Source organism: Rhincodon typus, chromosome 2 (genome assembly GCF_021869965.1).
Source record: "Rhincodon typus isolate 14 chromosome 2, sRhiTyp1.1, whole genome shotgun sequence".
NCBI classification, from domain to species: domain Eukaryota; kingdom Metazoa; phylum Chordata; class Chondrichthyes; order Orectolobiformes; family Rhincodontidae; genus Rhincodon; species Rhincodon typus.
The window spans coordinates 116,605,956-116,619,713 of NC_063333.1; the positions used below are offsets into that span (position 1 = coordinate 116,605,956).

At 41.7% G+C, this 13,758-nt stretch overlaps 1 protein-coding gene across 12 annotated transcripts in view; it reads right to left on the reverse strand.

The window, feature by feature from the left end:
• si:dkeyp-120h9.1 (Y+L amino acid transporter 2-like) overlaps positions 1-13,758 on the reverse strand; it is a 158,675-nt gene that overhangs the window by 24,135 nt on the left and 120,782 nt on the right. For all 12 annotated transcript variants that reach the window (XM_048610143.1, XM_048610163.1, XM_048610121.1 and 9 more), the window contains 3 exons: positions 9,643-9,768; positions 8,018-8,162; positions 1,981-2,104 (listed from right to left, as the gene is read on the reverse strand). In XM_048610143.1, coding sequence (XP_048466100.1) covers positions 1,981-2,104; positions 8,018-8,162; positions 9,643-9,768 — 395 coding nt within the window. The remainder of the gene's footprint in view (positions 1-1,980; positions 2,105-8,017; positions 8,163-9,642; positions 9,769-13,758) is intronic.

Genomic DNA, 13,758 nt, shown 5'->3' on the forward strand with positions numbered 1-13,758 from the left:
ATTAATGATTTAAAAAACCTGCCAGTCCTCAGAGATTCAATAGCAGCATATTCTGAATAAAAGCAAAAGAAAGCCTATGAAAGTTTAAAGGGGAGATGACATGTGAGTACACATGATTCATACTGTATGCTATAATAAATCCAATAGAAGATAATTCATGCTATTCTAGGTATATATATGTTTTACTGTTACTTTCTAGCTGAATTATCATTTGGTTTTCAATCTATTATGGTTGTACACCATCAGTTTCACAAATTAAATTGATTGTGTAGTATGGTTACAGAACAGATGGAGGTCATGCAGCCCATTGTGTTACTGCCAGTTGTCTACAAGAGCAACTTTGCTAGTCCCTCTGTCCCATCCATCCCACCAGTTCTGCAAGCTGTCTGGTCAGCTGCTTCTCCAATTGTGTTTTGAAAGCATTGATTGAATTAGCCTTCACTACAGTCCCTTCAGCGTTCATAAAGTAGAACCATAGAATCCCTACAGTGTGGGAGCAGGCCATTCAGCCCATCAAGTCCACAATGACTCTCTGAAGAGTATCCCACCCAGACCCACCCCTTACCCTATCCCTGTAACACTGCATTTCCCATGGCTAATCGACCTATCCGTGGACACTATGGGCAATTTAGCACGGCCAAGCCACCTAACCTGCACATCTTTAGACTGCAGGAGGAAACTGGAGCATATAGAGAAAACCCACGCAGACACGGGGAGAATGTGCAAACTCCACACAGACAGTCGCCCGAGGGTGGAATCAAACCCAGGTCCCTGGCACTGTGAGGCAGCAGTGCTAACCACTGTGCTGGAACTTTCTGTCAACGGAAACATTTTCTTTCTATTAACTTGATCTAGACCAGTCCTGACTTTGAACATGTCTAACAAAATGTTCTTTTTAAGCAGAACACGTAGGCCCAGCTTCTCCAAACCACTGATGTAACAACGAGTCCCTCATTCCTGGAGTCATCCTCATACATCTTTTCTGCACTGTCCCTAAAGCCTTTGCATTCTTGCTATGGTGCACTGCCCAGAATTAGACATGATTAGTTGAATTTCACAACTTTGCTTTCTTTTCAAGCAACAGGACTATTGTTGGGTTGCAAATCTGATTACTGACCTTCAAAGTAGTTCTGTACCTGCTTTTAGGCTTCTTGATCAATAGGAAGAGAAGGCAGGGTGCTGTGGCCATTTTGTCAGAGGACAAATAATTAAAAGTGCCACAGCATGCTTGAGAATCTAACCAAGACTTGAATTTTTGATGGTTGAAGTATCCACAGGAATAATGAAGGGACATCAGAAAGCTGGCACCTGGCTCTGTCATCCTGAAAGACCACTTATGATGTCAAAGAGTGTCTCTAGATGAGACAGTTACAGATAATGGAAACTATAACTTTAAACCATCCAAGGCTCCTTTGACAGCAACATCCAAACCTGCAAACTATACCACTTAGAAGGACAAGAAGTGTGGGGACACCACCAGACGCAAGTTCCCCTCTGAGCCATATTCCATCTGACTTGGAACTGTATCACTATTCCTTCATTGTCACTTAGCAAAAATCCTGGAACTCCCTTCTTAACAGTACCTTTGGTGCCTCATGCCCCAGGACTGTAGCTATGCAATAAGACAATTCACCACCACCTTCTTCAAAACAATTAGAGATGGCAATGACCCAACCAGCAGTGCCGACATTTCATGCGCAAACATAAAAAATGGTTCAATGTACACCTACAGGTAGGGATCTGAACAAAACTGAATATAACTGGTTGGAGATGCAGAGTTCTCAGGGCACACTTGAATTCCAGAGTTTCTGCTTAACTAATGTAGAACCCTCATTTGCAATGGAAACAATTAGCAACACACAAGGAAACTCAGTACTTTAAGGGAGGAAAATGCAGGCAAGTTTTAACATGTGTAAAGTGTGTCCCAAAAATGTTCATTGCGGGTATATTTCAATCTCGAAACTTTGCATGATGACTTACCACAGCCACAGCATCACTGTGGAGGATGGTGGGAATATCCAGAACAGCATAATAAGCCACATTTGTTAGGATGTAGATACCGGTTACAAGAGGCATAGAAATGGCAATAGCTAAGGGTAGATTCCTGTCACAGAGCAAACAATATCGTTGTCAAATAAACAAATGCAAAAAATGGCTCATTTACCACAATTCGCTCTCTTTTACGATAGCTTCAACAACCCAATCTAAAGTCATTGTAGATTTTATGGTTTACAACCCTCCTGGAACGACCAACTGTTTTGTGGAATTGGTGGTTCCTGCTTGAAACGTTGTCTCCAGCAGCCCTAAAGTTTCAGTTATTTAAGCCTCCTGCCACAATGCTAAATGTCCCTAGTCACCCCCATTGACAACCACCTTGGTTTGTGACACCACTACTGCAATAAGTCAGGGACTGGAGTGCAGCAGAGTGCTGTGAATTCATTGAGTAAGGAGAATCTTCTTCTGTTCCTAAAATCTAACTTTGCTTATATTTCACATTTAACATTTAAAAGTAATTTTTCATTTAAATTCTAAATTTCATCAAGGATTTAGCAGGGATATACAAGCTACTTGTGGTGGTGCAGGGTAATATCACAGAATTTACATTCCAGAACCCCAGGTTAATGCCCAGGGGACATGGGTTCAAATCTTATGTAGGTAGTCCAACTAGGGAAGGGGCCGTACTAGATCTTGTACTGGGGAATGAGTCTGGCTAAGTGATCGAAGTTTGAGTGGGGCAGCATTTTGGGAACAGTGATCATAATTCCGTAAGTTTTAAGATAGTTATGAAAACGGTCCTCAGGTGAAAGTGCTAAACTTGAGTAAGGTTAATTACAACAGCAATAGGCAGGATCTGGAATAATGATGGGGGGCGGGCACAGTTGGTTGAGAGCAAATCCATATCTGACATATGGGAGTCTTTTAAAAGCCAGTTGACCAGAATTCAGGACCAGCATGTTCCTGTGAGGATGAAAGATAAGGATGGCAAGATTCACGAACCCTGGATGACAAAAGATGTTGTAAGTTTAGTTAAAAAGACAAAGGGAGTATATGTAAAGTTTAGGAAACAGAAATCAAACAAGACCTTTGAAGAGTATAAAGGAAGCAGAAATGAACTTAAAACACAAATTAGGAGGGCTAGAAGGGGCCAAGATATATCCTTGGCAATTAGGATTATGGAGAATCCTAAAGCATATTAGAGCCAGAGAGTAACTACAGAAAGGGTAGGTCCACTCACCGATAAAGGGGGGAATTTGCGTATTGAGCCACAGGAAGTGATTAAGGTTCTTAATGAATAATTCACACGGTATTCAACGAGGAGGAGGATGGATGATGCTAAGTTTAGAGAGGGGTTTGTTGATACTCTAAGGTCATTTTGATATTAAGATGGAGTAGGTATGGGTGGTTTGCAAAGTATTAAGTTGGATAACTCCCCAGGACTTGGTGGGATCTATCCAAGGATACTGAAGGATACAAGGGAGGAGATTGTTGGGGCTTTGACAGAGATCTTTGTATCCTCTTTAGCCACACGCGAGGTCCCAGAAGACTGGAGAAGAGCCAATGTTCTTACTCTGTTCAAGAAGGGCAATAAGGATAATCCAGGAAATTATAGACCCGTCAGCCTTACAGGAGTCTAAGGAAATTATTGGAGAAGATTTATAGGGACTAGATTTACTTGCATTTAGAGAAGAATGAACTTACTAGGGATAGTCAACAAAGCTTTATGCAAAGGGGTTCTTGTCTCATAAAACATGATTGAGTTTTTTGAGGAAGGGACAATAATGATTAATAAGGGTAAGGCAGTAAATGCTGTCTACGTGGACTTTACTGAAGCATTTGACAAGGTTCCTCATGGTTGGTCCAGAAGTCCATGGTGATTTGGCAAGTTGGATACAAAACTGGCTTGGTTATAGAAGACAAAAGTACTTGTGCAGGGACATTTTTCTGACTGGAGGTCTGTGACCGATGGTACTCCAACAAGGATCAGGGCTGGGACCTCTGTTCTTTATTATATACACAAATGATTTGGAGGAATATATTAGCGGTCTGATACTAAGTTTGTAGATTACATGAAAATTGGTGGCATTGTGGATAGTGAGGAGGATTGTCAAAGGATGCAGGATATAGATCAGTTGGAACATTGGGAGGGGAAAATGTAGAAGGATTTTAATCCAGACAAGTGTGGGGTGATACATTTTGGGGGTCAAATGGAAGTGGAAAGAATACAGTAAATGGCCAGACCCTTAGGAACATTGATATACAGAGGAATTTTGGGGTCTAAATCCATAGCTCCCTTAAAGTGGCAACATAAGTGGATAAGATGGTGAAGAAGGTATATGGCATGTTTGACTTCATTGGTCAGGGCATTGACTATAAAAGTTAGCAAGTCACGTTGCAGCTGTATAAGAATTCAGTCAGGCTACACTTGGAGTACTGTGTGCAGTTCTGGTCACCAAATTATTGGCAGAATGTGGAGGCTTTGGAGAAGGTGCAAAAGAGGTTTACTAGGATGTTGCTTGGATTGGAGCGTACTACCTATAGGAGAAGTTGGACAAACTTGGAGTGTTTTCACTACAGCATTGGTAGCTAATGCGTGACCTGATAGGAGTATACAGAATAATGAGAGGCAAGGATAGGGTGAATAGTTGGAGTCTTTTTTTCTCAGGGTGGAAATATCAAATACTAGGGGGCATAGATTTTAGGCGAGAGCGGGAAGGTTTAAAGGAGATGTGCAAGTTTTTTTTTACATAGAGGGTGGTAGGTGCTTGGAACATGCTGGTAGGGGAGGTGATCAAAGCAGATATGATAGCAAAGCTGAAGTGGCATTCAGACAAACACATGAACATACAGAGAATAGATGGATATGGACCATGCGCAGGTTGATGGGATTAGTTTAGAATAGCATCATGGTCGGCACAAACATAGTAGGACAAAAGGTTATATTGTTCCACGTCTATGTTCACTGCAGTCAATTAAGGAAACCAGCTTAACTGGCTTTTTTTCAGCCAGTAAGAAGAGGCAATTCATTACAACGTAGCACTATGAGTAACTTTCAGCAAAGTGTTGGAGATGGGTGAGTAAGGGAGTTAAGGGGAAGAAGGTGCTTTAGTTTTTTGTAACATTTTCTCCCTGTATTAATTGCTTCTTATTCTACTATAGCACAAGTAATTTGGTGAGTATCTGGTAAGTGGTTACAGTTTACTCTATTCCTCAGGTTTAAAATAGTACAGGAACTTGTGGCTGATATTTTCCAATCAAACTGTTCAGAGATGTTATAACACACCTCTGACGTAGGTGGGATTTGAACCCAGGTCTTCTGGCTCAGAGATAGGGACACTACCACGGCAGCTCAAGAGCCCAATACAAATTGGTGTAAGATTCATAAAACATGAAAGAAAATAAGCAATTAAGACATTAAGGACGGTAGAACAGGTGATGTGTCATGGTTGCAGCATGTATGAGCTCCTGGATGCTAATGTGAGTGAGTTCTGCAGCAAGTGGTTAAAGCTTGAGAAGCTTTGGTTGAGAGTATCTGAGCTGGAGGATGAGTTGCAGGCACCCCAACATGTCAGGGATGGAGAAGGTTACCCAGATATTTGTTGCAGGGGGCACTCACACCCCTTATGATTGGGTTCATTGATTTAATAAGTGATCAATGGCTGGATAATATGGCTGCTGCTGAGGCAGATAAGTGAACCCTAAGTGTAGGAGCCTGAGCCTCTGCAACTGTGCAACAATTCTGAGATTCTTTCACCTTGTTTGGAGGCAAGTGATAGATGCAGGGTAAGTAAGATAATTGGACATGGCACTGTAAGGTAGGAAACCATTTAAGTGCAGGAAGCAAAAATGAATGTAGTGCTGGTACAGGGCAGTATGGTGAAAGGGACTGACACTGCCCTCTGAACCAAAGAACAAAGTCTGGAAAGCTATGTTGACTGCTCAGTGCCAAGGCTCAAGACACCTGCTCGGTGTTAAGAAGGGTTTACAATGAGATGGGAGGAACCAATTGTTCTGGTCCATGGCCTCCTAACTGTACCAGACTGTAGGATGGAGGATAAAGGAACAAATAATTGGAGCTTGTCAGAAAGGTATGGTGATAATCATGGGAGAGCTTAATCTTCACGCAAACTCGGAAAATTGGATGGACAAAGCTAGCCTAGATGAGGAGTTCATGGAACATTTAAAAATTGTTTTTTAGAACAGCACATTTTGGAGCCAACTAGAGAAAACACAATTCTAGACCTGGTTTGGGAATTAGATAGCATTAATTAATGATCTCATAGTAGAAGTGTCCTTAGGTAGCAGTGATCATCATATGATTAAATTTTACATTCAGTTTGAGGGAGAGAAGAGGCAGGGGGACAGACTAATATTTTAATCTTTAATATGGGTAAATGTGAGGGCATGAAAATGCAGTTAGCAAAAGTGAATTGGCAAATTAAGTGATAAGTTAATAGAGATACAGCAGCAGGCCTTCAAAGGCATATTTCAGAATACACAGGGTGGAGACATTCCAAGTCGAGAATCCAACATGTGCAGTTAACGAAAAAAAGTTAACAAACTGAAAGTTTTTTTTTAAAAACCATAATTGCACAAAGATAGGGTGCAGATCAGAAGACTGGAAAGAATATAAAATCAACAAGGAATGACTAAAAGATTAAATCAAGTGAATAAAAATTAGAGTAGAAGAAAAAGCTAGCTGAAAACATGAAAACAGATAAGTATGTATAAAGATATATGTGAAAATGTTAACAAAGTTAGTATTAGTCCCATAGAAATCTGGGAATTAATAATAGAAATTTAGGAGATGACAAATGAATTCACAGATTGATAGAATCCCTACAGTGTGGAAACAGACCATTTGGCCCATCGAGTCCATCTGACTTTCTGAAGTGCATCCCACCCCCGCACCCTATCTCTGTAAGCCTGCATTTCCCATGGCTAATCCGCCTAACCTACACATTCCTGGACACTATGGGACAATTTAGCACGGCCAATCCACCTAACCTGCACATCTTTGGACTGTGGGAGGAAACTCATGCAGACACGGGGAGAATGTGCAAACTCCATACAATCACCCAAGGGTGGAATCAAACCAGTGTCCCTGGTGCTGTGAGGCAGCAGTGCTAGTCACTGAGCCACCATGCCGCCCCAAGCTAATGGCTACTAGCATCTGGGGAAAAGTGTCAAAATTGGGACAGCTGTCTCAGAGACTTGTCAAACTATAGCCTGACTTAGTCATGTTACCAAGAATTGTACCTTACAATGTCCTAGACATTACCAAGCCATCTCTTGTATCTTCGGTCACAGTGGAGCACACACAAGAGAGAGTTTCCCTGGGAATCCTTAATATTGATGAATGCTCATGGCATCAGATCAAACATGGACAAGGAAACCTGTTGCTGATTACCAACAGCATATGCTGAGGCGTTCAAACCAGTAACTTTTGGAACAGTTCAAGGAGCCCAGCCTAACTGTAGGAGTATGTAATGTGAAAAGGTTTAGCATGAAGTGAAGTGGATGGCTGTTGAATCTGTGTTTTTTGGGGGTGGGAAAGAAGAGAAAAGGGTGGGGTGGTGTGAGAGAGAGAGAGGGAGAGGGAGAGGGGGAGGGCGGGGGAGAGAGAGAGAGAGAGACAGACAGACAGACAGACAGACAGACAGAAAGAGAGAGACATGTAATGTGACTTAATACTCAGGATCCAGAACTAACAGTGCAGAAGAGAGGACAATACTTGTGGACATCAGTTAATGGACTCCCTGATCATAGTCTCTTTTTAAGCTAAAACAGAAATGGCTAGAAAAACTCAGGACTGGCAGCATCTGTGGAGAGAAGTCAGGGTTAACACTTCAGGTCTGCTTTCTATCCACAGATGCTGCCAGTCCTGCTGAGTTATTCCAACAATTCCTGGGTTTTTTTCTGATTTCCAATATCCACTGTTCTTTTTGTTTATTTTGTATAGGCTCTTCTTACCTTGTTTGTGAATGAGACGGCATCTTAAATAAGTCACAATACTCACCTCTCAGGGTTTTGAATCTCTTCAGTCACAAAGTTAAGAGTGTCCCAGCCGGAATAAGAATATAGTGCTGAATACAGAGCTAGAGCCATCTCACCACCGTTTAATTTGGAGCCTTGAAAGGAATCTTGAAACTTATCCGTTTCTCCTGCAATAGTATTAAATAGTATTCAGTATTAAGAAATGGAATTCAGTATGTTCCTGTGAATAAGTCTTTGAAAGGTGAAGATCCTGAAATCTCTGTGAATATACACAGTAAACTTTTTATTATCTGGTACCAATGGATCAAATATTCCAGATAATTAAGAGGTCTACATAATCAACGTGAATTGACACGTTAAGTAATTAAAACATAATACAAGGAGTTTCTACTCACCGTTACATTTTGTTTGCAGCATAAATCACTTAAATAAAATGCAATTTTGCCTTAAATAAAACTTACAGCAGAGTGCCTTCTCACTTGCATTCTCAACTGACTTCCCGGACATTGCAGTAGGTCATGGTATTTGAGGAAAAATTGACTCAAAATTGAAACAACTGTTCATATGTTGTGTGGCCATTCGATTGAACAAGTATGTTTACATTGAGGTGAACAAATTAAAAAACCATAATAATGGGATAAAATAATACAGTAAACTTTACAGTATTTGAGGTATATCATTTTTGTCAGTTATCAAGAATGCCAGTTCATAATATGCTGGTTAAAACAAAGTTTGCTGCATATACTTTTCAACAAGAGTCAAAAAAAAATCTTTTTCAAATGAATTGTTACATTTTCCAGTCTCAAAAACGTGGGTACATTTTGACAGTTCAGACATTGGCACAATGGGGTTGAATATTGAAGAGGCAGGTGCAGGGCTGAACAATATAAACTGCAATCTTGCAGATTAAATCAATTTTAATTGACCCAGTTGGTGGCACTAGAGTAATCCAACAATTATAATGAATCGCTGAAAGATTGGGAGAGCTGCCAACAAATCCCACACCCCAATGGAGCAAAATTCTGTTCTTAAGTGCTGCGCAGATTTCATAAACATTCAACATCAACAGAAAGAAAGGAATGAATTTAGAGTTACGCAGCACTTCATACGTCCTCAACATGTCTTTTGAATTGGAGGCAATGGAACCAACGAACTTCAATATTACAAAGTCCAAGCTCCCGAATAAACAGATAGTACTTTTGTGTTAGCACTGGAGAATAACCAACTGCTCTTCTTCAATTATTGCCACAGGATATTTTAGATTTTACCTAGACAGGTATTGGTTTAATGTTTTATTTGAATAATGCAGTACTGTTTCAGTATGGTGCTGTGGTGCCAAGTTAGATTACGTGCTCACCATAGGGGTAGTTAAACATACTGCCTTCTGAGCCAGGCAAGATTCCAACTTAAGCCAAAGCAGCTTACTATCTCCAATTATGCATTGGCAAAAGGATACTAGAAGACATAGAATTAGACACATTTCAACTCTGAGTAACTTGTAACTGCAGTTTGTCAATGGGTCAATGAATTTAAACAATGTTGGATTCTTTTGCAACAGTTAATTGCTTTACAAACATAAAATCATTGTATACTGTCTGTCTCAGGAGATTTCCAATTAAAGATACGTAACAAATTAAAGCTGTTTACCTTGACAAAGCTGCACGAACCCAGCTATGATGATGATGATCAAGGCAACCACTTTAGCAAAGGTGGACACCACCTGCAGTGTAGCTCCCCACTTCACCTTGGCACAGTTCACCAATGTCAGCATACCTTTAGATTCAAAACATGTCATCAATTTTTGAACAAGTTCAAGAAGAAGCTAGAAGATCCAAAACTAATCCTATCTGCCTCCCTATGTCATTGTATTTGTCTATGCTTCAAATATGTATTCAGCAGCTTATGTGGCAACCAAAAGGCCATACCTCAAAGTCCCAAATCAGGCCATGAGACACATGCCCTCAGTTGGGGGTGTCACTACAGTCAGTCAAAAACAGCAAATAACCTTATTTTAATATTCATTCAAGGGATTTGGGTGTCACTAGCTAGACCAGCACTTTTTGTCCATCCTTAATTGCCCAGAGGGCATTTAGGAATCACCCACAATGCTCTGGGTCTGGAGTCACATGTAGACCTGAACAGGTAAGGATGGCAGTTGCCTTCCCTAATGGACATTAATGAACCAGTTAAGTTTTTCCTGACAATCAATACATGGTCATTATTAGACTGTTAATTCCAAATTTTGTTTTAATGGAATTCAAATTACACCATCGCAGGATTTGAACCCAGGCCCCAGAACATTACCTGGGTCTCTGGATTAATAGTCTAGTCATTATACCATAGGGCCATTGCCTCCCCATCTTAGTCCAGGGACATGGATACAGTTAGTCAGCTGCTTGGTCTGGTCAGGGGTTCCATGTCCTGATAGTCTGGGCAGTGAGACACATTGAGTCCTGCAGGTCCAGTGCAACCAGTCAAGAAACTGCAATGAGATCAGTCAGGGGTCTCTAGCTAAGTTGGCTAAGGGGGTGGGCACAGTCAGATTTGGGGACTGTGCACTTAATTTCAAGGTGGGTTATCAGAAGTCACCACTCTGGTAGGAAGGTTGGGTAAGTCAATGATGGGGATTGGAGGCAGCATTCTGGGCTAGAGAAGAGACAAAATTTGTAATGGAGGAAACTAAAAATACAAAAGGTGGGCGCAAAAGTGCATTGGAGGACATGCGTGACTGTAGCAAAGAGGTCATCAATGGTCACCAGCAACCCGGAATCAATGGATAACAGTGCATCATTATGGCTAGTATGGCTAAGGTGTAAGCACGGGGCTCAGGGGGTAATATTAGAAGATAGAGATTTAAATTGAAGAGTTCAGAATAGTGGGACCTCAGAACTGATGAGTTTAACAGGGATTACAAGGAAGAAAGGAATGTGAAGGTTTGAGAGGAATCCTAGATTACTAGGCTGAGCCTGCGATTCACTATGCAAAGTATGTTCCCTTCCAGCCTTATCCGAATCCCAAATCCACACTGGAAATGTGAAATAGCTCCCACCAAACCGTCAATGGTGCACTGGGTGGTTTTATCTGTCTGAACACACAGGTTCTACTTTTGATTGATGTGAGGCCCTTCAAGGAACAAGTGCACTTACAGGATGGGTTGAAGGCAACTAAGTATCCAAGTGTGTGGATACAAATCATGGTCACAAACAATCCTGACCATGCCATGGGGAAGGCGATGGCCTAGTGGTATTATCGCTAGACCATTAATCCAGAAACTCAGCAAATCTTCTGGGGACCCGGGTTTGAATCCCATCACGGCAGATGTTGGAATTTGATTTCAATGTAAAATATCTGGAATTAAGAAGCTACTGATGACTGTGAAACTGTTATTGATTGTTGCGAAAAACCCATCTGGCTCAGTAATGTACACTCTACCATCCTCACCTGGTCTGGCCTACATGTGACTCCAGAGCTCTAGCAATGTGGTTGACTCTTAACTGCCCTCTGAAATGGCCTAGCAAGCCACTTAGTTGGATCAATTACTAAGAAGTCTCAACAAAGAAACTAAACCAGACGGACCAGCTGGCATCAACCTAGGCACCAGAAAAGACAACAGCAGAAACAGTCCTATCAACACTGCAAAGTCCTCCTTCCTAATATCTTGGGAGCCAGTGCCAAAATAGGGACAGCTGTTTCACAAACTAGTCAAGCAACAGCCTGATATAGTTATACCTGATAGAAAATGTCCCAAATACCACCATCACCATCCCTGGATATGTCCCATCCCATCAGCATGACAGACTGAGCAGAAGTGGTGGCACAGCAGTATACTGTCGGGAGGGATTTGCCCTGAGAGTCCTCAACATTGACTCTGGACCCCATGAAGTCTCATGGCTTCAGGTTAAACATGGGCAAGGAAACCTCCTGATTACCGTATACCATCCTCCCCCAGCTGATGAATCAGTACTCCGCCATCTTGAGCAACATTTGGAGCAAGCACTGGGGATTGCAAGGGCACAAGATTTACTCTGGGTAGGAAATTTCAATATCCACCAACAACAGTAACTCGGCAGAAGCACTACTGATCAAACTGGTTGGGTCCTAAAGGACACAGCTGCTAGACTGGATGGAGCCAACAAGAGGGAAAAAAAACATACTTGACCTCATCCTTACAAATCTGCCAGCTGAAGATGCATCTGCACATGACATTAATGGCAAGAGTGACCACCGCACAGATCTTGTGCAAACGAAGTCTTGCCTTCACACTGAAAATAACCTCCATCGTGTTTTGTGGCACGATCACCGTGCTAAATGTGACAGGCATCAAACAAATCTAGCAACTCAAAACTTGTACGCAGTACCTAGAAGTGGCCTCACCAATGTCCTGTACAGCTACAATATGACATCCCAACTCCAATACTCAATGCACTCACCAATGAAGGCAAGTGTACCAAATGCCCTCTTCACTACCCTGTTAACCTGTGACTCCACTTTCAAGGAACTATGCACCCGCACCTGCATCTAGGTCTCTTTGTTTGGCAACACTCCCCAGGGCCTTACCGTTAATTGTATAAGTCTTGCCTTGGTTTGCCTTAACCAAAATGCAACATCTAACATTTATCAAAACTAATCTCCATTTGCCATTCCTCAGCCATTGACCCATCTGATCAAGATCCTGTTGTACTCTTAGACAATCTTCTTCACTCTTCACTACAATTTTGGTGTCATCTTCAAACTTACCAACCATGCCTCCTATATTCAAATCCAAATCATTTATACAAATGACAAAATGCAGTGGACCCAGCACGAATCCTAGTGGCACACTGCTGGTCACATGCCTCCAGTCCAAAAATCAACCCTCCACCACCACTTCTGTCTCCTACCTTCAAGCTAATTTTGTATCCAATTGGCTAGCTCCCCCTGGATCCCATGCAATCTAACCTTACTAACCAGTCTACAACGCGGAACCTTGTCAGTGCAGAATTGCTTGAAACTCCCCAAAATTGACACTTCGCCCATTTTTGGTAAAATTCAACCCCTTGTTTTCAAATCTCTCCATGGCCTCACTCGTTTCTATTCCGTACCTTCCTCCACCCCCACAAAACTTTGAAATGCATGTGCTCCAATCTGGGATTTAGTGCTTCAATTTTAATCCCAGCAGTGGTGATTGATGTGCCAGTTGCCCAAATCTATTATTCCCTCCCTACATTGCTATCTCCTTTTCCACCTTTAGGATACACCTTAAGAACTAACTTTTAGGCTAAAGGTTTGGGCATTTGGTCAAAAATCTGCTTATATGGCACAATCTCATAATACAAAAAAAAGGTAAAGTCACCGTAGTCCTCCTAGACCATACAACTGTTCTCTCATTACATTCTCTCATAACCTAGTGAGGAGAGGCTCAGAAGGAGAATCCTTCATAGTATCATGCTCCTTTGAAATGCTGTGGATGTTTCCTGCAGTAAAGGTGATATACAAGTTGTTTCTGCCGACTGTGTTCAATGTGAAAAATGGAATTTTATAGAACTATTTCCTTTAATTGTAAAATGAAGTCTATAGAAAGTCAATTAGTGGGCAGCAAGGTGGTACAGTGGTTAGCACAGCTACCTCACAGCACCAGGGACCCAGGTTTGATTCCATCCTTGGGGGACTGTCTGTGTGGAGTTTGCACATTCTCCCCGTGTCTGCGTGGGTTTCTGCGAAGAGCTCCGTATTCCTCCCACAGTCCAAAGATGTGCAAGTTAGGTGGATTGGCCATGTTAATTG